The 25,223-nt window shown below is 44.9% G+C and overlaps 1 protein-coding gene across 2 annotated transcripts in view; it reads right to left on the bottom strand.

Moving 5' to 3' along the window:
- SELL (selectin L) overlaps window positions 1-24,683 on the bottom strand; it is a 312,696-nt gene extending 288,013 nt beyond the window's left edge. The window contains exon 1 of one of the 2 annotated variants that reach the window (XM_077452613.1): window positions 24,622-24,683. In XM_077452613.1, coding sequence (XP_077308739.1) covers window positions 24,622-24,624 — 3 coding nt within the window. In that variant the 5' untranslated portion in view covers window positions 24,625-24,683. Of the gene's footprint in view, window positions 1-23,909; window positions 24,016-24,621 lie in introns of those variants that run through there. The other variant, XM_077452614.1, reaches the window with a different exon arrangement.
- Between the last annotated feature and the right edge of the window lie 540 nt (window positions 24,684-25,223).

The raw sequence follows: 25,223 nt of genomic DNA, 5'->3' as shown, positions 1-25,223 counted from the left end.
ATTAGTTTGTTCATAGAACAAACAAACATGTGGGGCGCTCATGGGATGTTCACAGTGCATTGAAGGCTGCTGATTGGCCAAAGCATGCACCTGACCAGTATGCTTTGGCCAATCACAGCGCAATGTGCTATGAGAGCCATGATTGGTCAAAGGCAGGGTTCATTTGGCCAATCATGGCTCAGGGTCTAAGTCCACGCCCCACACTATATAAGGCTGCTTACATGGCGCCCGTATAGTGTAATTTAAGAGAGAGATTAGGCAGGGTAGTTAGTGGATTGAACGTTGCAGTCAGTGTAGTGTATAAAATACAGTACAGAGTATATAGTGCAGTCAGTGTAGCATATATAATACAGTGCAGAGTATACAGTGCAGTCAATGTAATATATATAATACAGCGCAAAGTATATACTGAAGTCAGTGTAGTATATATAATACAGTGCAGAGTATATAATGCAGTCAGTATAGTATATATAATACAGTGCAGAGTATACAGTGCAGTCAGTGTAGTGTATATAACCCAGTGCAGAGTATATACTACAGTGTATTAAAGTGGTTAAGGGGAACCCTATGACAGAATTAAGAAAAAAAAACTGTGTGCCCCCCCCCCCCCAAAAAAAATCCATAACAGGCCCTTTGAGTCTGGATATATTTTAAGAGGAACTCCTTCCAAAAAAATTTAAAAAATGGTGTGTCATACCAGACCCTTATCCGAGCATGCAGCCTGGTGGGTCAGGAAGGAGGGGGGACGAGAGAGAGCCCCCCCTCCGGGCCACATACCAGGCCGCTTGCCCTCAACACGGGGAGGGTGCTTTGGGGTACCTTGTTGATGGGGACAAGGGCCTCTTCCCGACAACCCTGGCCAGTGGTCATCAGGGTCTGTGGGTGGGAATCTGGAATAGAATCCTAATGGAATCTTGAAGCCTCCTTTAACAAGGGGGGCCCCAGAACACGCCCCTCCTTATGTAAAGAGGTATTGGTACATTGTACCCATTCACCAAAAAACTATCAAAAAGAAAAAAACCACAAAAAAATGTTTTTAACAAGTACTTATTAAACAGGTAAAAGAAAAAAAGTGTCCCAGAATGTAATCCACGCCAATCACTCCGCCAAACAGGCCCAAAAGATAGCAAAAATGCAAAACACTCCACCTCCATGGGAGGCCCCCAGCCGACTGCTGTCTCTTGACGTAACTGGGTGACCCTTCCCCCTTCTGACGTCACAAAGCAAGACCCGAAATGGCAGTGGCAGCACTTAAAAATTGGTTTGGGTAAATTCGTGGACAGGTTGACACCACTGGATTCATGTACAAGTAAGTGTCCTAATATTAAAAGTCATTAACTACAGTATTTGTAGCTGTTCACTTTTAATTTTTCTCTGGAGCTCCTCTTTAAGCACATTCAAGCTTCGATTTTTTTATAGATACAGTATTGTGTTCTATTTTATTTTGATAAGGTTTTGATTTTACATGGTATATTTTGCAGTAATCATATGCATTAAGCATAGTGCTGTCATTTTTTGAGGTCATATACTTTAAAGGGACAGTGTACCCTTTATGAGCATCAGCAAGTTCAATTACCATTAATAACACATAGAGCAGGGTTTTTTTCGCACTTTTTTAGAAGTGATGATAAGCACTGAACTGCTTGTACACTTTGTACCTAACCCACATAAGCACATGCCAACACATATTTCTTTTTTTTTTGAAGAGCATCTTTGGAAGTTAAATACACATTGTTTAAACCGTTTGAATTCTCCTGAACAGTTTACCCTGTCCAAGTTCATGCTGTTGTAGCCAAGTGCCGGCTATGTTATTTCTCCATCCAACAGATACTTTAAAGTTTCCCCCTAGTGCCAGTTTTGGGATAGCTACATCACTTCCTGTTAGCAGAGCAAATCCCTTATCGCCTTGCCAGCAGAGGATCTTGGGATCCGTAGTCCCTCTGTTAATATACACTGTAATCTTGAGTGCTGATCAGACTCCACATACCAAAAGGCTGGAGATGAGAAGAGGATGCTGGGAGAGCAGATACATTGAACTTTGAGCATTCGCAGTATCGCTCTTATAGGATGCGAGAATCTAAGCTAAAGGACAGGAGCCTTTTACCCTTTCCCTGAGAGCAAAGTGAACATAGCTGTGATATTCTCATCACGACATCGCTGGGGTGCAGATCTTTGCTGCGGCTTTACACGACTTTACACCGGCTGTTCTGCCCATTAGGATTACCACTGTTCATCTTTATGGAGCTCTCGCTTATCTGCCGCACAGTCAGGCGGGTACTCTATTCATTGCCGCAGACCCTCAAGAGCCTGTGCAGAAATTCCCTGTTCCTAGGAGACTGTGTTATCATCAGGATTGGTGAGTTGGCGAAGGCCCAACCTTCTTTTTCCAGCTATTTAACACAGAGACACTGCATGCAGACACCTTTACACCTCAGTCATTAGGAGATCTTTCGGCGTGAGCAGCAAAAACCCATCTGTTTAATCCCACTAACCTAAACAGTGGTGACAGGTGGTAATTTTATTGGGGGGGGGTGGCAAACAGTGCCAATACACCCCTCTGTCTGATCGGTCGGGCCGGAGCACTTACCCCATCTATGGCAGGCAGCGCTTCTCCCGGGCTTCACTTGTGGCTTACCCTGCTCTCTGCGGTCATCACAGTGTCTTCCCCTTCTCCTGCTCTCTGAGGTCATAACAGTGTCTTCCCCTTCCCCTGCTCTCTGCGGGCATCATGGCAGCGGCGGCTTCCCCTTAACTGGCTCTCTGTGGGCATCACGGTGGTGGCGGCTTCTCATTTCCTCCCTCCTGCTCGGGAGCCAATCAGGATGCTTCCCCTTTCGGCCAATTGGGAAATGGGTCTCAGACCCACTTCCAGATTGGCTGGGAGGAAGATCAGTGTTTCAATAGCAAATATTCATTCGCTATTGTAACACACCTAGGGTGGGCTCGTAGTGCAATGCTCTGCCTCCCCAGCCCACCCTATTTTAAAGCCTATTAGAGCTATCTTGATAACTTGTTGTTATGCTAGTTTTCACCACAGTACATTACACCCATTTCCTACTGCCCCATTTTTAGCAAACATAATACTAACATTATCATTTCACAGTTATCAGTTCTACAGTAAGAAGAAAGTTATTGGTGACTTTAAGTCTAGAATTTTAAACCCAAAAGCTCACATACAAAAGTACTATTATTTATTGTCATATTGCAATACCAATATGCAGTCAATCACCTACCACATACCCCCCTCCCCCCGAGTGGCCAGCGGCACCTCCAATCTCCCCCCTCCCCCGCTCTCTGTCGGTCAGTCTGCCACTTACCCAATCTAGGCAGGTAGCGGCTGGCAGGCAGTGGGCTGCGGCTCCATGTCCTCTCCAACATCACGGCGGCTTCCTCCAAAAGGATCACCTGTCCTTTCAGTGAATTGGGTGATGGGTCTCAAAACCCGCTTCCTAATTGGCCAGGAGGAGGACCAGTGTTAAAAAAGCGATTATTCATTTGCTGTTGTAACACATCGGTGTGGGCTCCGTGCCCACCCTCTTCTAAAGCCTATTAGAGTCTCTGGCTCTAATCAGGTAATAAAAAAAATAAATACCCGTCCCCCCCCCCCTTTGGAAGTCATGCATCCGGCATCCTGAAAGGGGCCAGACACATTGATAGGCCCCTGCCAATATGGTATTTAAAGCAGTATTATATTATTATATTGCAGCTTGCCAATTCTTAGATGTGATGGCTGCATTCATTTTTTTAAGCCTTTCTTTCTTCTATTTTCATCTGGTGATCCAGTCAGCTAGTCTGTTGTATTTCAAAAGCACAAGCAACCCAGCAGAATGTATCAGTTTACATTGATAAGACAAACTATTTAACGCTGGCATGGGCATGTAAAATGATCAGCCTTTTATTATTCATGTGAAACCTTTATCCCAAAATGAAAAAAAAAAATTTCTGCAACTGCAAGCTGAAGTTTGGCCTCAGTTTGGTAGACCTGAATCTGCTAATACAGGTAACATTGCACCCCCCCCCCCCCCCCCAGCTTCATGCCAGTACCCGTTCCTTTTTTGGCAGTAGTTTGCCTATTAGCCTTAAAAATGGCAAGAGTTTAACAAGATCCCCCCACAGACCACCATTGGATTCAACTCTTAGTTTGAATCCCCCCCCTTATACATGGTCAATCCAGATGCTGGCCACTATGATCTGTCTCCACTCTCCACCCAAAAAGTGAAAGAATGTATCAGCGGCACTCCACTCTTATGCCCCTTACACACGATCAGACTTTTCACCAGCAAAACCGTGGAATTTTGTTCGAAGGTTGTTGGCTCAAACTTGTCTTGCATACACACGGTCACACAAATGTTGGCCAACAATTACGAACTAGGCTTGTGCAATTCGTTTCGTAACGAATCGAAATTCGGCCGAATTTTGCATCTTTCGGACATTCGGATGCATCCGAATGTCCGAATTAAAAAAGAACGAATAACAACGAATACGAAAGAAATATAACGAATGAATTCGAATGAATTCAGTAATTCTTTAAAGATCTAATGAAACAAAAGGTCAGCTCAAAGTAAATTTTATAGTCCAATCAGCTAATTAATTTTGTGCCGGAGGATGGATTACTGGCAAAGTGCATTCTTGAGAACTGAGTTAGAAGGGTGTTGTATTGTATTTGAGCCGAGCAGAAGAGACGTTGTCATTGTGTGTGTTAAAAGATTCAATAAACAAACGACTTTGCAAACTACGAATCATTATCACGAATGTCTATACATACATAAATAGCGAATTTCAATGAATACGAACGAATGAATTCGACACTCTATGAATAATAACGAATTATCTGAAAACGTATTAACGTAACATAACGAATATAACAGAACGAAATGATGTATTTTACGAATGACAACGAACCGAAACTAAACGAAATTTTCCGTTGTGCACAAGTCTATTACGAACGTGGGAACGTGGTGATGTACTCATGGAGACGTACGACGAGCCGAGAAAAAGGAAGTTCAATAGCCAGTGTGGCTCCTTCTGCTTGATTCCAAGCATGCGTGAACTTTTGTGTGTCAGACTTGTGTACACACGATCAGAAATTCCGACAACAAAGTTTTGTTGGTGGAAAATTTGAGAACCTGCTATGAAACATTTGTTGGTGGAAAATCCGACAGCAAATGTTTGATGGAGCATCCGACAACAAGCTCACATCCAGCATCTCCCATCGGAAAATCTGATCGTGTGTGCTGCTGCATTAGCTCCATTTGCCATATTTATTAGTTGTCAACAAACTGACTGCAAACAACAATGACTCAGCTACTCAGGAACCAATCTTTCTTAATGTGTTTTTCGCCACCCCTGGCTTGCTCACAAAGATAGGGGAAGTCCTTCCCTATCTTTGTGAGCATGCCAGGAGTGGTGAAACGCATCAAGGAAGGGTGGATCGGGCAGAGACATTGTTGCATGCAATCACTTTTTTTGACAATGAATAGATACGGCAAGAGAAGCTAAGAGTGGACTGCAGCTCATAAATTTTTTCATATCTAAGTTTGGGCACAAGCTCTTAGCACATAAGTGTGTTTACATAGGGCCGCATATTGCAGCCTCTGGGTGTTAAAGCCCATGTGCCATGTCAATGGGAAGAGGTTAAGAGATACATGTAAGCCCTTGTACACACGGTCGGACATTCCGATGGAAAATGTCCGATCGGACCATGTTGTCGGATAATCCGACCGTGTGTGGGCTCCATCGGACTGTTTCCGTCGGAATATCCGACCGACTAAGTTTTAGAGCTGGGCCTTAAAATTTTCGGACAACATGATCCAATCGAACAAAGTCCGATCATTTGTAGAGAATTCCGTTTTGGACAAAGTGCCACGCATGCTCAGATCAAATTCCTAGACCAAAGCTATTGGCTACTGGCTTGAACGTTGTCCCGGCATAACAAAATAACGTCATCACATTACGTACGATCGGATTTTCCGAGAACTTTTGTTGTCGGAATGTCTGACCGTGTGTACAAGGGCTAAGGCTGGGTTCAAACTGTTTCCCTGCATCAGGGTCGCATAGCAGTAGATTGTGACTCACTCTCTATGGAGCCGGTTCACACATCTTCCGGTGCCAATTGCACAGGAACCCTGTGCGTTTTTTTGGTCCATTTCAGGTCTGAATTCAGCCAAAAATGCAGCTGAAATCAAACCTGAAACAGTGAATGGGGACGCACTGGACTCCTGCTGTGAGCTGAAGCGTGCTGCAGTGTGAACCCAGCCTCAGTTAAGATTAAACATTTAGCGTAGGAATATTATTGTAAAGTCCACTTTAAAGGCACCACCTATGGAATAATAGAGCTTTGGAAACTTCATTTCATCAGCATCCCACTACAGTTCTCTGCATCACTAAGCAGCTCTGTCTTCTGTTTATAAAAAAAAAAAAAACGAAAGTTAGCTCAGTGGTTAACCACTTGCCGACCGCCTCACGCCGATGTACGTCATCAGAATGGCACGGGCAGGCATAAGCACATATATGTACGTCCTTTGCCTCCCGCGGGTCGGGGGCCCGATCGGGCCCCCGCCCGGTGCCTGCGGCGGTCGGTTTTCGTTCGGGAGCGATCCCGGACGAGGGGACGGCCATTCATTCATGGCCACCCCCTCGCGATCGCTCCCGACGAATGGAAATCCCCGGTGACATCACTTCCTCTCCTGTAATGTAAACACAGGAGAGGAAGTGATGTATTCTCTCCTCCGTGTCGGTATTTTTCGTTCCGACACGGAGGAGAGCGGATCAGTGAGTTGCACCAACACATCCCACACACAGTAGAACATGCCAGGCACACTCACACCCCCCCTTTACCCCCCGATCACCCCCCCAATTACCCCTGCCCCCCAGTCACAGTGACACCAATGTCATTTTTTTTTTTTTTTTTTTTTTTTTTGCATTGGTGTCATTTGTGACTGTAATAACTGTTAGGGCAGTTAGGGTTAGCCCCCTTTAGTTCTAATGTACCCCCCTAACCCCCCCAATAAAGGTTTAACCCCGTGATCACCCCCCGTCGCCAGTGTCACTAAGGCTGGGTTCACATTGCAGCGGTTTATGAGAACGAATGTGATTCGCACCGCACTGCAGTGCAAATCACATCCGATCTCTGTGCGATTCGAGTTCAGCCATTCGCCGCACCCGCCGCACCCGCCACACCCGCCGCACCCGCCGCAAATTCGCACGGGACCCTTTTTTTGGCCCGCAGCAGAATCGGATCGCATGGGTGTTCACACCATGCGATCCGAGTTTGCAGATCGCACTGCGATATGCGAACTGATCTGGGGGTGTCAGTAACATTTCACTGACACTCCCAGCAGTTCGCATAGGGCAGTGTGAACTGCCGCCGGGAGGCATGCGATGCGGGAACCCGCCGCGGATTCGCGGCGTTTCCGCATCGCTCCAGTGTGAACCCAGCCTAATAAGCGATCATTTTTCTGATCGCCGTATTAGTGTCACAGGTGACGCTAGTTAGGCAGGTAGGTATTTAGGTTCGCCGCAGCTTTTTATAGCGCTAGGGACCCCCATATACTACCGCATAAAGCCCCCTGATTGCCCCCTAGTTAACCCTTTCACCAGTGATCACCATATAACTGTTACAGGTGACGCTGGTTGGTTAGTTATTTTTTTATAGTTTCAGGGCACCCGCCATTTATTACCTAATAAAGGTTTAACCCCCTGATCACCCGGCAGGTGTCATTTGTGACTAATAACTGTTAGGGCAGTTAGGGTTAGCCCCCTTTAGTTCTAAGGTACCCCCCTAACCCCCCCAATAAAGGTTTAACCCCGTGATCACCCCCCGTCGCCAGTGTCACTAAGGCTGGGTTCACATTGCAGCGGTTTATGAGAACGGATGTGATTCGCACCGCACTGCAGTGCAAATCACATCCGATCTCTGTGCGATTCGAGTTCAGCTATACAGATAGTATGGCTGAATTCGTGTCGCACCCGCCGCAAACTCGCACGGGACCCTTTTTTTGGTCCGCAGCAGAATCGGATCGCATGGGTGTTCACACCATGCGATCCAAGTTTGCAGATCGCACTGCGATATGCGAACTGATCTGGGGGTGTCATTAACATTTCACTGACACTCCCAGCAGTTCGCATAGGGCAGTGTGAACTGCCGCCGGGAGGCATGCGATGCGGGAACCCGCCGCGCATTCGTGGCGTTCCCGCATCGCTCCAGTGTGAACCCAGCCTAATAAGCGATCGTTTTTCTGATCGCTGTATTAGTGTCACAGGTGACGCTAGTTAGGCAGGTAGGTATTTAGGTTCGCCGCAGCTTTTTATAGCGCCAGGGACCCCCATATACTACCGCATAAAGCCCCCTGATTGCCCCCTAGTTAACCCTTTCACCAGTGATCACCATATAACTGTTACAGGTGACGCTGGTTGGTTAGTTATTTTTTTATAGTTTCAGGGCACCCGCCATTTATTACCTAGTCTCACTAGTGTACCCCTAAATTTAGGGGTGTCTACTTTCTAAAATGGGGTCATTTGGGGGGGGGGGGTTTGTGCCATCTTGGCATTTTATGGCCTTCAAAACTGTAACGCCCTTAGAAAGCCTGAAGGCGGTGCTTGGTTTTTGGGGCCCCGTACGCGGCTAGGCTCCCAAAAAGTCCCACATATGTGGTATCCCCGTACTCAGGAGAAGCAGCAGAATTTATTTTGGGGTGTCATTTCACATATGCCCATGGCATGCGTGAGCAATATATCATTTAGTGACAACTTTGTGAAAAAAAAAAAAAGTTTGTAATTTTCCCGCAACTTGTGGCAAAATATAAAATATTCCATGGACTCAACATGCCTCTCAGCAAATAGCTTGGGGTGTCTACTTTCTAAAATGGGGTCATTTGTGGGGGTTTTGTGCCATCTTGGCATTTTATGGCCTTCAAAACTGTAATAGGTAGTGAGAAGTGAACTCAAAAAATTACGCCCTTAGAAAGCCTGAAGGCGGTGCTTGGTTTTCGGGGCCCCGTACGCGGCTAGGCTCCCAAAAAGTCCCACATATGTGGTATCCCCGTACTCAGGAGAAGCAGCAGAATTTATTTTGGGGTGTCATTTCACATATGCCCATGGCATGCATGAGCAATATATCATTTAGTGACAACTTTGTGAAAAAAAAAAAAAAAAAAAAAAAGTTTGTAATTTTCCCGCAACTTGTGGCAAAATATAAAATATTCCATGGACTCAACATGCCTCTCAGCAAATAGCTTGGGGTGTCTACTTTCTAAAATGGGGTCATTTGTGGGGGTTTTGTGCCATCTTGGCATTTTATGGCCTTCAAAACTGTAATAGGTAGTGAGGCGTGAAATCAAAAATTGACGCCCTTAGAAAGCCTGAAGGCGGTGCTTGGTTTTCGGGGCCCTGTACGCGGCTAGGCTCCCAAAAAGTCCCACATATGTGGTATCCCCGTACTCAGGAGAAGCAGCAGAATTTATTTTGGGGTGTCATTTCACATACGCCCATAGCATGTGTGAGCAATATATCATTTAGTGACAACTTTGTGTAAAAAAAAAAAAAAAATTTTTTTTTTGTCATTATTCAATCGCTTGAGGCAAAAAAATAAAATATTCAATGGGCTCAACATGCCTCTTATCAATTTCCTTAGGGGGTCTACTTTCCAAAATGGGGTCATTTGGGGGGGTTTTGTACTGCCCTGTCATTTTAGCACCTCAAGAAATGAGATAGGCAGTCGTAAACTAAAAGCTGCGTAAATTCCAGAAAACGTACCTTAGTTTGTAGATGTGACAACTTTTGCGCAAACCAATAAATATACAATTATTGACTTTTTTTTTACCAAAGACATGTGGCTGAATACATTTTGTCCTAAATGTATGACTAAAATTGAGTTTATTGGATTTTTCTAATAACAAAAAGTAGAAAATATCATTTTTTTTCAAAATTTGCGGTCTTTTTACGTTTATATCGCAAAAAATAAAAATCGCAGAGGCAATCAAATACCATCAAAAGAAAGCTCTATTTGTGGGAAGAAAAGGACGCAAATTTTGTTTGGGTACAACATTGCATGACCGCGCAATTACCAGTTAAAGCAGCGCAGTGCCAAAGTGTAAAAAGACCTCTGGTCATTTACCAGCAAAATGGTCCGGTCTGAAAGTGGTTAAACAAAATCAGCTAACAGTAATGACTGAGCACTTTCCTACTTTTTCGCTAGATCAGACAGTAAGCAGTACAGGAAACATGCACTTCACAAATGGTTTTGCAGATGAAGAATATTGGTCAAAATCAGTGTGCAGGAACCAGGTCCACAAAAGTAGAACCAGGCTATTCTAGGACAATGGAGATGACAGAGTCCAATGTCAGTAGCACCAGAGACAGCGGGGTTGGCATGAAGGACACAAAAATTGCAACAAATAATTGCTGGGGGGACAGCAGAATAAAAAAAAGGTGGCGTTTGAACTGAAAACATTGAGACTGGCTATTAATGGAGACTATGCCATAGATTTGTGAGCAGTGGAGGTCAGCAGACCATAAAGAAAAAGAAGATGGGGAAGGGGGTCAGATCTTTGTAACTTGGGAATGTTTAAGCAGGACAAAGGGCAGTAGAGCTGAGATCATTATAGAACCAGGAGCAATCAAGATGAGATTAATCTTTGTCCATTTGTATTGAATAAATATAATTGTTTAACATGCATATTATAGAGATTTGAAGCTAAGAGTTTAAGGCATGTGCACTGGGTACTTTTGGTGCTGAGGGGTTATGACGCATGCACTTGGGAGAAGGCACTGAGAAGATATATGCTCTGCAGACTTGGTGTTGAGGGGCTAAAGTGCATGCATCAGAGACTGGTCACTAAATGATTAAGGCGCGAGTGCAAGAAAAAGTGAACATTTGCTATGTTATAAGGAACATTTAGAAATGACAAATTGTGTCTGGAGACTTATCATTGAGGGGTAAACACACATACACTACTGGTGTGAAAACTGGTTAGTGAGCACTACCTAATGAATGAGCCCATGTCCCTGTTGGCAAGAATACTGGGAAGTGATGTGTGAGTGCTTCAGGGCTGTGACAAGGGGTGGACAGGAGGGGAAGCTGCCCTGTGGACAGCAGAGGAAAGGGACATAGAACGGCACAGGGCAGTAAACCCATTCTACGTTGTGCATTAACAGCAGTTCCATATCCTTTCCCTAGGAGCTAGACAAAGCTGCCCTGGTGCTGGTGTGCTGGTGGCAGGATACAATGGACAGACTAATGGGTGCTGGTAGTAGGATCTCACTGGTAGATCACTCTTATGGGGAGTTTATTAGAGCCAAACGAAACTGTTCAACAGACTCAGCCTTTGAGCTGGAATGCAAGGTCATTCATCAGCGCTTATTGGACCAAGGTTATAACGAATCTGTTATACACAGAAAGGGTTTTGATAATGGACAGAGAGGAATTATTGTCTGTCAGATGAGCCTAAAACTAAGAGAGAGTATAAAAAAAGGGAATAAACCTTATAAACCTTACAACTCTAGAAACAGAAGAACAGGCAAACGTTTGTAACTACATTTTCCCAAGAATATCATCAAATAGTCAGAATAATAAAAAAGAATCTGCCAATACCCTATACAGATAAAGATTTAAATGGGATATTGCAAGCAGGTTGCCATTTTTCTAGCCCACATTAGGGACTGCACTATCACCTAGTCTTTTCTCATCTAACAACCCACCTGGCTCTCCTATCCTGGAAGTTACCCTTGTAATACAAAAACCTGTAGGTAATGTAATTTGTGTCTTTTGGGTAAAACGTTTGTTGTCACAGCCACAGATGAAGAATTCATTATACAGCAATACATCAACTGTGGCACAAACTATGTAATTTACCTGATCACATGTATTTCATGCAGCCTCCAATATGTAGGTTGTACCACATGTGCTTTGAGAGCCCGTATTGGGGAACATTACTGTGACACAATTCACCTAATTGCTAGAAATATTTTGAATGCAACACGTCACTTTAGAGAATGTCATCAGGGTGATATTTCCTCATTTCACTTCATAGGAATAGAACGGATGTCTCATTCGCTCAGAGGTGACAGAAAGGCTACTGGGGAGAGAAGCATGGTGGATTTTTAGAATAAAAACTAGATCACCTCAGGGGTTAAACCTGAGGTGGGATCTGAACTTGCACTTACATTAAGAATGCCTCTCCCCAGAGCCTCCTCTCTCTCTTTTCCTTTCTCTCTTCTGTTTTTTTTTTCCCGCATCCCTGGATTATTATTTTCATCTTCATCTTTTTTATTTAATGTTTTTTTAATTTTATGGTGTGCTTTCTTATGCATATGAATGCGAATGAGATCACACTATATGTATTGCAGCTGATTCTCTTTTTTGGATAATTGCCTGCAGTCAATTAAAACAATCAATGGGTGGAGCCTATGATCTTTAGAGCTACTATTTATTTCAAAGTTTTATGTCTGTAATGTGGTTATGACGAAGGCCTTATAGGCTAAAACGCGTCAACTGACTTAATCTGCGTTTGTTCACTGTGGCTATTCAATAAAATTAAGAAATTTTAAGAGCAACAGCCGGAGTGTGGATCATTTTTTCCACTACTGAGCCAGCGACTGTGGATCGAGCACCTGGGAGCTCTGCTATCTATGTGGTGTATGGGTAGTAGCACAGAATTTTCTGTTTATACATTAGTTCATGTTCTGTTCAGCTAAACAAAGTATTGAAGACAAAATCCCGCAGTTAGAAAATGAATCTGACAATCTATTAATAATACTATAAATAGGATGTGCTTAGGAACAAATTAAATGCAAAGGTAATCTTTACTAAAGCTTGAAGACTACAGATTCGTTTTGCCTATGTAAAACAATTGTTCTTCTTGACAGCCTGTTCTTAGGCCGCGTACACACGCGGGGACTGTTCGCTCAACTTTGTCCGTCAAACAGTTTCAGCAAACAGTCCGCTCAAAATTAGCATGGACGGACTTGCCCACACACGACGAACGAACAGTTTGCTGAAACCGTGCGTGATGACGTGAACGGCACGTACGACGGGACGGAAAATATGACGTCCTATACACTGCATTACAACTTTCGGCGTGTAAATCCTTTCTGAGCATGCGCGGAACTTAGTTTGACGAACAAGCCTACACACGAGGGGACTGTTCGCTGAAACCAAGTTTCAGCGGACAGTTTTTCGGAATTTCCGAAAAACTTTGTTCAGCAGACTGTTCGCTGAAACTGTCCGCTGAAAGCCCACACACGGGCGGACTGTCCGCCGAAACACTGTTCAGCGGACAAAGTTGGGCGAACAGTCCCCGCGTGTGTACGCGGCCTTACATGCACTCTCACACCATTTTTAAAGTAAAACTATGGGGGTTATTTAGGAAAGGCAAATCCACTTTGCACTACAATTGCAAAGTGCACTTGAAATTGCACTGAAAGTGCACTTGGAAGTGTAGTTGCTTTAGATCCGAGGGAGACATGCAAGAAAGAAAAAAACAGCATTTTAGCTTGCACATGATTGGATAATAAAATCAGCAGAGCTTCCCCTCATTTCAGATCTACCCCTCAGATTTACAGTGACTGCACTTCAAAGTGTACTTTCAGTGCAATTTCAAGTGCACTTTGCACTTGTAGTGCAAAGTGGATTTATGTCAACCAAAATGTCATATTCCTGATAAATGCCTGCTGTACCATGTGCTTGCATGAAAATGTATCCTGTTCTCTTTAGATTGCTTCCTTTTTGTGAAATCCCTGGTGTTTCTGCCAGTCCATCTGCTTTCCTATTTAAAACTGACCAGACTAAGCAAGCATTTATAATAAAGACTTAAATGTCATTGGTGGAGATGTGTTAACATTTTTATGAACTGTCACTATCATTTTTTTTAGATATATGGACTACTAATGTATATTTTTGGCAATAATTGCACATTATGACACAGATGACAGTTTTTATCTATGAGCGCTGCACTTTTTTTATTGTAATTCATTAGAATCATAGTTTCGCTATTAGTAATAGAAACTTCTAAGTGTGAGCTGTGAAAAAGATGTAATCAGATGACTGTAGAAGAGATCAGTTAGCAAATCTGTATATTCTGGAATATATAATTGTGCAACTTCACTTCAGTGTTTTTTTTTAAACTAAGATTCTAAGATGCTAGCAGATACTAGCAAAGGGTGTGCCTTTGTGGGTGCAGGAGGGTGGGGGGGGGGGGTATTTAAAAAAAAATCATAATTTCATAACAATTTAAAGCTGGCTGTGAAAGAAACACAAGTAACGCTACATCAATTATCCAGTGCACACCAGCAGGAGAGCTATATATTTCTGTATAGTAAAACTCTGAAGTACTCATTGTGAAGGGTCACTGATAACACCAGACAGCCATTGTCCACTATATTTGAGGTTACAGCTGATATCTTCTACAATAAAGGCATCCCAAGGCACTGAAACCATGTCTAGTAAGGAGCCCCTACACTATTATATGACGCCTCGACCAGAGGCGGCTCTAGGCTTTGTGAGGCCTTAGGCAAAATTTAGACACGAGGCCCCACTCACGCCCATAATGGATAAAAAAAAAATTCAAGCAAGTAAAAATGGCTGCAGAAAGATGCGTGGATCTAGCCCACAGGCGATCAGCACCACCTCCGGGGCACCCTCCTCAGACATATGCAGCCAATACAACATCTGGGACAGGTGACAAGCCCTCTAGGATTTCCTCCTTTGCCTTGGGAGAATGGGAAGGGGGTGTCACTGAATCATTCCACATCCACAGAGGAAGCAGAGTGGGGGGGATACCAGCACAGTGAGGGAGGGTGACAGGGAGGGAAAGAGAGTGAGGGAGCGGGGGAGAGAGAGAGAGGGAAGAGGGGAAGAGAGGGAGAGAGAGAGGGAGAGTGAGGAAGAGAGAGGGGGAGAGAGAGAGAGGGAGAAGGGAGGGGGAGAGAGAGGGGGGGAAAAGGGGGGAGAGAGGGAGGAAGAGAGAGAGGGGGAGGGGAAGAGAGGGAGAGGGAGAGGGAGGAAGAGAGGGAGAGGGGAGGGGGAGAGAGAGAGGGGAGAAAGGGAGGAAGAGAGAGGGGGAGGGGAAGAGAGGGAGGGGGGAAGAGAGAGAGGGGGGAGAGAGAGAGGGGGGAAGAGAGAGAGGGGGGAAGAGAGAGAGGGGGGAGGGGGAGAGAGAGAGGGAAGGGGAGAGGGAGGAAGGGGGAGAGAGAGATCTCTAGCCCCGTTCCTGTCTGCAGCCCCTCCTGTGTACCATGTCCCAGTCTACAGTGCCAGTCTATGGGAAGCTGTGTGTGATGCTCGGTACTGTACCTTCCATGCCAGCAGGATGTTCATGACGGCCAGCAGCAGGCAGGGTCCATTCTCATTCTGGGTGGGGACAGTGTCCTGCTCTTTCCAGAGGATCTGGTTGCTGTGAGATGGAGTGGTCCCTGGTCACCTTTACCTTCCACCCGTCCTCGTTTTCTGGCTCCAGTCAGCCTGTCCTTCACCAGTACTGGGAGGTCTTTAGAGCTCGTCTCCCTCCAGGACTATCGATCCTTGCAAGTCTCGCTGCTCAACTTGCCCACCAGGCTCAGACTGGGGAAAAAATTGACCGAGCAGCCCATGATAGCGGTCCCTTCCCCGCTCCCCAGCCTGAGAGACCCCTGCAGCAGCCTAAGTGAAAAGAGGGGAAACCTAGCAGAGCTGCCCGGGGGTGAGGGGGCCAGAAAGAGAACAGGGGTGGCGGAGAGCATTGGAGTGAGGCTGAAAGCAGCAGGGGGGCAAGACTGTGGGGGGCATGAGCACTGGGGGAGTGGAGAGCAGGGGGGAAGAGAGCACTGGGGGAGCTGGGGCACTGGGGGGGTGCACTGGCGGGAGTGGGGAGCCTGGCAGGGGCAGAGAGCATAGGGGCCAGAGAGACCTGGGGAAGGGGCAGAAGAGCATAGGGAGGGTGGGGGGTGGAGAGCACCGGGGGAGCTGGATAGCACAGTGTGGTGGAGAGCATGGGGGGAGCCAGGGAGCATGGGAAGGTGGGGGAGTTGGAAAGTACTGGGGGGAGCTAGATAGCATAGTGGGGTGGAGAGCATGGGGGAGCCAGGGAGAATAGTGGGGACTGGAAAGCACAAAGGGGAGCTGGAGAGCACTGTGGGGGGAGCTGGAGAGCACGGGGGTAAGTTGAAAGCACAGCGGGAGCCAGGGAGCATTAGGGGCAGAGAGCACGGGGGGGGGGACTGGACAGCACAGGGGGCAGAGAGCACTGGGGGAGCAGTTAGAACTGGGAGGGGTTAGGGAGCACGGGTGAGCAGAGAGCTCTGGGGGGCTGGAGAGCACTGTTGGGGGGAGCCAGGGAGCACGGGGTGGTCGGAGAGCACTGGGGGGAGTGTATGGGGGGGGCAGGGAGGACCAGAGAGCACTGTGGGGGAGGGGGAATCAGTGGGGGGGAGCCAGGGAGCACAGAGCACTGGGGGAGAGGTGCAGAGTAGTGGGGGGTGACTGAACATGACAGTGGGGGGGAAAGCATGGGGGAGCTAGGGAGCACAGAGCACTGTGGGGACCAGAGAGCACTGTGGGGGGAGCACTGTAGGGGAGCCAGGGAGTACAGGAATGGGGGGACTGGACAGCACAGTGGGGGGGAGAGCATGGGGGGAGCAGTGGGGGGGGCTGGACAGCACAGTGGGGGAGCACGGAGGACCAGAGAGCACTGGGGGGAGCCAGGGAGCAGAGGGGGTATGCAGGGAGAACGGTGAGGAACCAGGGAGCATGGGGGCAGTAAAAGAGTTGGATAGGAGGAGCTCCGGTGGTCCTATCCCAGCGCTTGCTGCAGCCTGGCTAACCCCCGCCAGAGATCGTGAGTGCCTGGCTGTGCCGCCCTCCTGTGTGCCTGAATAGGAGGAGCGGCGGGGACAGCTGCATATGGAGGAATTGAGCTTTCCATATTCTTTCTACAGCCAGTGAACGCCCGCAGAAGAAGCGGTCATTCAGCGGCTGCATGAGGAATATGGAAAGCTCAATTCCTCCATATGCAGCTGTGCCGCTCCTCCTATTCAGGCACACAAGAGGGCGGCACGGCCGGGCACTCACAATCTCTGGGGGTAGTCGGCCAGACTGCAGCAGGCGCTGGGATGGGATCCATCCACCGGAGCTCCTCCTTCCCCTTCACAGTCATAGGGCAGGGATAGTTTCCACAACCTGGCCTGACTCCCGACCCCAATAGGCAGCCGGCCAGACGTGGAGAGCCCAGGAGGGGGAGTGCAGGAGCAGCTCAGCTGCTTTAGGGCCCCACATGGACTTGCGGCCCGCCCGGTGTGCCCTATGGCTGCCCACACGGCTTTTACAGGTGGCACCTGGAGCCTGTTGTTCAGTCCAGTGATCGAGCAGAGGTAAATTAGGCGGCCACGAGGCCCCTGTGAGGGCGAGGCCTTAGGCGGCTGCCTAATTTGCCTAATTAGAGAGCCGCCTCTGGCCTCGACTATATTTATATTCACTTTATTGGGTATGTCTTTCTAGTATTGAGTTGGACCCCCCTTTTGCATTTAGAACTACCTTAATTCTCCATGGCATAGATTCAACAAGGTGTTGGAAATGTTCCTCAGAGATTTTGGTCCATATTGACATGATAGCATCACACAGTTGCGGCAGATTTGTCGGCTGGACATCCATCATGTGAATCTCCCTTTTCACCACATCCCAAAGATACTCTATTAGATTGAGTGCTTGTGGAGGCCATTGAACTACAGTGAACTAATTTTCATGTTCAAGAAACCAGTTTGAGATAATTTGAGCATTGAGACATGGTGCATTATCCTGCTGGAAGGAGCGGTCAGAAGATAGGTACAATGTAGTCATAAAGGGATGAACATGGTCAGCAACAATATTCAGGTAGGCCATGGCATTTAAACGATGTTCAATTGGTACTAAGGTGTGACAAGAAAATATCCCCCACACTAATACACCACCGCTACCAGCCTGAACGGTTGAAACAAGGCAGGATGGATCCATGATTTCATGTTGTTTACGCCTAATTCTGACCCTACCATCTGAAAGTCGCAGATGAAATCGAGACTCATCAGAGCAGGAAATGTTTTTTCAATCTTCTATTATCCAATTTTGGTGAGCCTGTAGCCTCAGTTTCCTGTTCTTAGCTGACAGGAGTGCCACCCAGTGTAGTCTTCTGCTGCTGTAGCCCATCTGCTTCAAGGTTCAAGTTCAGAGTTGGTATTCTGCTTACATTGGTTGTAAAGAGTGGTTATTTGAGTTATTGTTGCCTTTCTATCATCTCAAACCAGTCTGCCCATTCTCCTCTGACATCAACAAGGCATTTTCATCCACACAACTGCCGCACACTGGATATTTTCTCTTTTTTCTCTGTAAACTCTAGAGATGGTTGTGCATGAAAATCCCAGTAGATCAACAGTTTCTTAAATACTCAGATCAGCCTGTCTGGCACCAACAACTATGCCATGTTCAAAGTCACTTAAATCCCCTTTCTTGTCCATTCTGATGGTTTGAACTTCATAATGTCATCTTCACCACCTCTAGATGCCTAAATGCATTGAGTTGCTGTCATGTGATCGGCTGATCAGCAGTTCGTGTTACCAAGCAATTGAACAGGTGTACCTAATAAACTGGCCAGTGAGTGCGTATAGTGCTTAGCCCGAAGGATCTTCAGTTTCTCGGGTCCCCAGTTTCTGTGCCCACAATTCTGCAAATAGAATCACGCACTCTGACACACCTGGCTGGGTGGGGAATATTTACTGGAGATGTATTTGCCTCCCTAAGGCGCTCTCAGCCAAAGTTGTATGTTTGCCTCCCCCATGAATAATGTAGGCTAATCACCCTGCATTGTACGTGATGATGGCAAGGGACCGAACACAAAGCTTTGGTTAGAAAAGGACACCTCTGGAGCATGCTACACCAAGGGACAGGGTAAGTATTATTCCTTATCTCTACACCCCTAGACTAAACAATCACTTGCGTATTTCTACTAGATATGTGCAGAAATTGTCACTGTGCAGGAGCTTCCTGTAATAAAGTTTCTGCTGCTTTCTCTCCTTGTGCAGGGTGACTGGTCTTAACTCCACCCCCTTCTGTAGTTTCCTGCAGGCAGCCTGTATTGGGTGGGGCCTACTAGGCCCCTCCTACAGCCCTGCCGTCTGCACAGGCTATGTACAGCACAGTGATGATGTCACTGCTACCTTTACTTAGCAATAACCATGTTTGAAAAGGCATTTAGTGCACACAAAGTGGGTTTATATCCCTTGTGGCTATTGATAAATATATTTAAATACAATTTTTTTGAGTTCAGCTTTTTTTCTCTTCTTTCATTTGGTCCCATTTTGATTGGTTGCCCTTTTGTTCCCTAAACCAATCTCAATATGATGGCTGCAACTCCACCGCCTTTTGAAGCACAAACTAGAAGAGTTCCTGTATGTGGTGAGTGATCTGGCACTATTATGAATGAATGGCTAGTGCTGCTTGTTCATTCATAATAGTGAAAGATCGTTTAGAGCTTTGGATCTGTGTAAAGTATCTGCCCTGTGTGTGTGTTCAAGCAGATATGAGTGAACAAGCAGAACTGATAGTAATAGATCAGACACATACACAGCCCCCCTGAGCATTACAGCGATGTGTGAGCTTTCACTATTTCTGAATGAGAAATCAGCATTGTGAGAGCGGTGCCGTGTATACCAATGCTCATTGCCGGCTGTGGATGTGTAAAAGCAACCCTAATTGACACGCAGTGCGAGTCTAGAACAAAACCAAGTTCTATGAGTGCTATGAGAACTCAGTCCCCTAGGAAGGTAAATAAAATTAAATTAAAGGGCATAATGAAGGATCTTCTTTAAGGTTACATATTTGTTATTTTAATCCCCTTATGTGTCAATTCTAATCTAGATTTTTCTTATTTTGTGTTCACAAGTACACTGACACAAATCAAAAATGTTCCTAATAAAATTTTCTTACTATAAGTTACTAAAGAGTCGGTCCACCAGAAACCTATTTCAGTTTTTGGTAGGCGCTTAGAGGGTTAAACCGCCGGACAGTTTCTTATATTGTTCAATGGCTTTATTAGTTTGCTTGCAGTCCTGGATTTTCTGTAGCCCTGATGAGGTCCACTCTCCCTGTTAAATGCTTATATTTATTTTATACAGCAGGAAATATAATAGGAGGAAATGGAGTCATACTTTTTGACAGGGAGATCTTAGTGTTGGAGTATTTGAGGTGCCAGGGGTTAACTCAGCGTACAAGGCTCTACCTATAACCAAAATATCACTTTTGTGTGGACTGACCCTTTAAGGGCCGGTTCACACTGCGACGCGAGGCGAGGCGACACGGCTCGCCTCGCCTCGCTCCCGCAAGTCGCCCCCATACAGTGCTATGGAACCGTTCTGAGAGGAGCGACTCGAGTCGCTCCGACTCAGAAAAAAGGTTCCTGTACTACTTCGGGGCGACTTCGGGGGCGACTTGCATTGACTTCTATGCAGAAGTCCTCTGCAAGTCGCCGCTGACCCCCCCTGCAAGTCGCGGCGAGGAAGTCGGAGACGCCTCGCCGCGGCTCGCAGTGTGAACCGGCCCTAAAGCGTAATTTCTGGCAAATATGAAAAAACTGTTTAAGCATGCCTCTAAAACTATAAAATGTAAAAAATACTGCTAGTGTGACTATCGGACATCTCTTTTCATGTTATTTCCCCACTGACCATTTATATACTCGGTTGACTGGTACAATGCCATGCACAGAAGATATCAGGCTAAGAGTGGGTTTGTTTCTTTTTTGGTTACAAACTATTTTATCGGGTACAAAGAAATGGTACAAAAAGCTTTTGTCATATGCCATAAAAAGTACAATAAAGGTAATTTATACATAAATATTAGCAAAATATATTGTGTAATTATTGATAGAAATATATTCGAAAAAATATACATATATTGGGGGTTATTTCACCTAGCAGTAAGACGGGTTGCTGGTTCGAATCCCAACCATGACACTACCTGCCTGGAGTTTGCATGTTCTCCCTGTGCCTGCGTGGGTTTCCTCCGGGTACTCCGGTTTCCTCCCACACTCCAAAGACATGCTGGTAGGTTAATTGGATCCTGTCTAAATTGTCCCTAGTATGTATGAATGTGAGTTAGGGACCTAGATTGTAAGCTCCTTGAGGGTAGGGACTGATGTAAATGTATAATGTATATGTGAAGCGCTGCGTAAATTGACAGCACTATATAAGTACCTAAAATAAATATATAAATAAATAAATACATTTAGGAAAGGCAATTCCACTTTGCACTGCAAGTGCAGTCGCTCTAAATCTAAGGGGTGGATCTGAAATAAGTGGAAGCTCTGCTGATTTTATCATCCAATCATGTGGAAGCTAAAATGCTGTTTTTTATTTTCCTTGCATGTCCCCCTCAGATCTACAGCGACTGCACTTACAAGTGCACTTGTAGTGCAAAGTGGATTTTCCTTTCGTAAATAACCCCCATTGCATTGTTCTTCGATCACCAGTATTTGGTAAAGTTAATCAGGGTTGAAAAAGAGATTTGCATGGTTAAGCCATGGGTCCCATTTTTAAATGTAAAAATGGTTAGTATTCTTTAGTGTGTGGAATATTTTCTCCATAAGATTAATATTGTTGATTCTGGTTTTCAAGTGTGATAGAGGGACTGAAGAGGATTTCCAATGGTATACTATCAATCACATATTGGGGGTTATTTACTAAAGGAAAATCCACTTTGCACTGAAAGTGCACTTGGAAATAAAGTCACTATAGATCCGTAGGGGACATGCAAGGAAAATAAAAAACAGCACTTTAGCTTGCACATGATTGGATGATAAAATCAGCAGAGCTTCCACCCATTTCAGATCTACCCCTCAGATTTAGAGCGACTGCACTTCCAAGTGCACATTCAGTGCATGTTCAAGTGCCCTTGCAGTGCAAAGTGGAATTGCCTTTCGTAAATAACCCCCATTGGGTGTATCAGTCTCATATTATGGATGGAAAGTCCAATGATAGGGGAAAATAGGAGGCAGTTATGGAGAGTGAGGTTTATACTACTATCTGAAATTTTGGAAGCAAATTTTTCTAGTTGCTTCCATATCTGAATAACCTTTTCACAATTCCAAAAAATGTGAGAAGTAGCCTGTGGAATTGCAACCTCTGAAGCATGTTTGAGGAGTATAAGGCCGCGTACACACGCGCGGACTGTTCGCCCAACCTTGTCCGCTGAACAGTGTTTGGGCGGACAGTCCGCTCGTGTGTGGGGCTTCAGCGGACAGTTTCAGCGGACAGTTGGACGAACAAGGTCTTACGGAAATTCCGAAAAACTGTCCGCTGAAACAAGGTTTCAGCGGACTGTTCGCTCGTGTGTAGGCTTGTTCGGCCAACTAAGTCTCGCGCATGCTCAGAAAGGATTTCCACGTCGGAAGGTTGCATTGCAGTGTATAGGACGTCGTATTTTTCGTCCCGTCGTACGTGCCGTTCACGTCATCGCGCACGGTTTCAGCAAACTGTTCGTCCGTCGTGTGTGGCCATGTCCGTCCATGCTAAGGTTGAGCGGACTGTTTGCCGAAACTGTTGGACGGACAAAGTTGGGCGAACAGTCCGCGCGTGTGTACGCGGCCTAAGAGAAAATGGCATGAATTTTAACCGCAGTATAACTCCACCTTGTAAATATTTTAAGTGCCGTCTCTTTAATCGTGATTGACCTTGTGCATTTGTGTAAATTGTTGATGCGATTGTCCCAGTTTCCCAGAGTGGGTTAGTTTCTTGAGCCAGTTTCTATAGCACTGCAGATTTCTGCAACATATATTAGGCACTGCGTCCTGGAGGACTTTAGCAGTGTGACCATTCATAGCCCAAAAAACAAGTGACACAGGAAATACTGAAAATTCCAACACTCCAACCCTCTAATTGCTCCTCTCATATGCTGGAATCAGGTTGTGGCTTGAAGTCCATCACTCCTCTACACATACAGCATCTAGGTATAATCCAAAAGAAAAACAGCACATCTGACGTCTTTACAGACATTATTAGTATGCAGTTTTTCTTGTGAATTTTACCAAGTGACACAGGAAGTTGCAAATATGCAACCTAAAGAATTGGTGTCACTCTGCTGGTTATGCATTGAGGAAGGTCCGTATAAAACAGAGTAGCTGAAAATAATTTTTGTTTTTCTAAGGGGACTTTTATCACATATATAATTTCAATACTGTATACATGTGCAATTGTACCAATATGTAGGATTCTATGTGACCTTTTCTACGTTTCCAAATTCAAGTGTAGTTTTATTGGACTTTGAAAGAAATGTATTTTCAGAGAGAACAGTTCCTACCTGTAGAACCAGAAAAAAATCTACAACTTATGCATCAAATTGTAAAAATGATATACAATAAACAAAAAGAAGTGCAACTACAATCACTGGGGTGTTTATCACTTAGCAAGAAGCAGCTCTATCCTTTCATTTCCTGGCCTCCAAAAAAAATATTTCAGATGTTGCATGCTTCCTTCATCAATATTTCCCAATGAAAAAAATATTGTGAAATGTGCAGAACCACAAAAGTGCATGAAGGTCACACATGATATTTAGAACTTGTGCACACAGGCACTTTTTTTGCATAAGAACTGCTTTTCTCTGTAATACAAGTCCAATGGGTATGCAAATGCAGATTAGAACTAGGTCAGAAGCACTTCAAAATCCTCTCAAACTGTTCTCAAATGCAAGCCGAATATATATGAATCCTTGCATTTAGAGCCTAAATAACTAGAGCAGGGTTTCTGAACCAGGGTTCCGTGGTTCCCTAGGGTTCCTCCAATGGTTGCTAGGGGTTCCTTGAGCACAATGACCAATTTTTGCCTCTCAGATAAGTTCCCAGGGACAGTAAATTATCTTTTTAGATATCTGTGGGGGGATTCTTCCATAAGACCCCAGATGTAAGAAGCACTGTCCCACTTACCATGTATCATGAGTTGTAGATCCAGACATTTTTAACAGGGGTTCCCTGAGACTGAAAGGTTATTTCAAGGGTTCCTCCATGTTGAAAAGGTTGAGAAAGTCTGAACTAGAGTGTGAAGTAAGTACAGTAAAGAATACCTTCACACTTCACAGACCATATTCAAAACCTTTCCTCATATCCATAGCATGGGGGGGAGGTTTTATGCAGTTTTCAAAGGAGAGCTAGGAAGGCTGATAATACTGTTTGAGGTTTCAGTTAAATGTGCAGGAAGTGACAAGGACACAAGTTTTCTGGCAGGATCATCAGCTATTTTCAATATTTATATAGAATATATAAATACAGTATTTAAATATACTGAATATATAAAAAACTTAGCCTGAAAAAAGACCAATGCAGGCAATGGTTCTAATGAATGGTAAACAGCAATACATTGCATTTTTGTTTTTGGGCTATACTGTACTGTAGGAAAATCTGATTCTAGAATGCAAATATACAAAATATGTACCATTCTGTGCAAGAAAACTACCTATATTAACAAGTTTTAACTTACAATATAAAAATAGTATTTTCTATAAAGTAGATTTTCAACTAAATTATTTTATTTCCTATCATTGTCCTAGAGATGTTTATCTTTCAGTTTCAATTGTGTGATCTAGATTGTTTAAAAAAGTCAAAAAAATTGAAAACTATTTTATGGAAAGTGTGTACTTACCATCACGATTTTGCATCTAGTACAGCCCTTTATGAAACCTGAGAAGCAAGTGATTTTTTGTAGTGTTAGTGTTACACTTCAATGTATAATAGTTTTGATTGTGCTTCCTGTAGTCACAGAGTTGTGAAATTTCCACTGCTCTTCTTTCAATATGCTTCTTTACACTATAGGAAATGTGATAATATTTCTTTAACCTGTTGCAAACCCAAGTCAGGTAGTGCCAGAAATGGCTTTTTAAATAATGTCATCTCCAACAGAATATTCACGTTTGCAAAGAAATGCAATAACATGAAAAAAACTAAAACAAAGCCGGCATTTGTGAAAATACATCAAAATTGTGGATATGCAAAATGAGGATGGCATCTTTACAGAACAAGATAATGAGCAGGAGAGACAGCTTTTGTGGGTTGCACAGGGATTGTTTTACAAAAGGCAGTGCCAGGACAAGGTCATCTAGGGCCCAGGGCGAAAATGCCAAACTGTGACCCCCCCAAGATGTATGAGCATTATGTGTCAGCAAACCCCCCCCAAAAAATACTGGCCACTAATCTGCATGATTACCACCTAAGCATAAATCTCCCCTCCTCCCAGTACACATTCTT

This window comes from Lithobates pipiens, unplaced genomic scaffold, assembly GCF_037356315.1.
Source record: "Lithobates pipiens isolate NorthernLeopardFrog02 unplaced genomic scaffold, aLitPip1_a1.2 Scaffold_23, whole genome shotgun sequence".
Lineage (NCBI taxonomy): Eukaryota > Metazoa > Chordata > Amphibia > Anura > Ranidae > Lithobates > Lithobates pipiens.
This window is presented reverse-complemented; position numbering and strand designations above follow the sequence as displayed.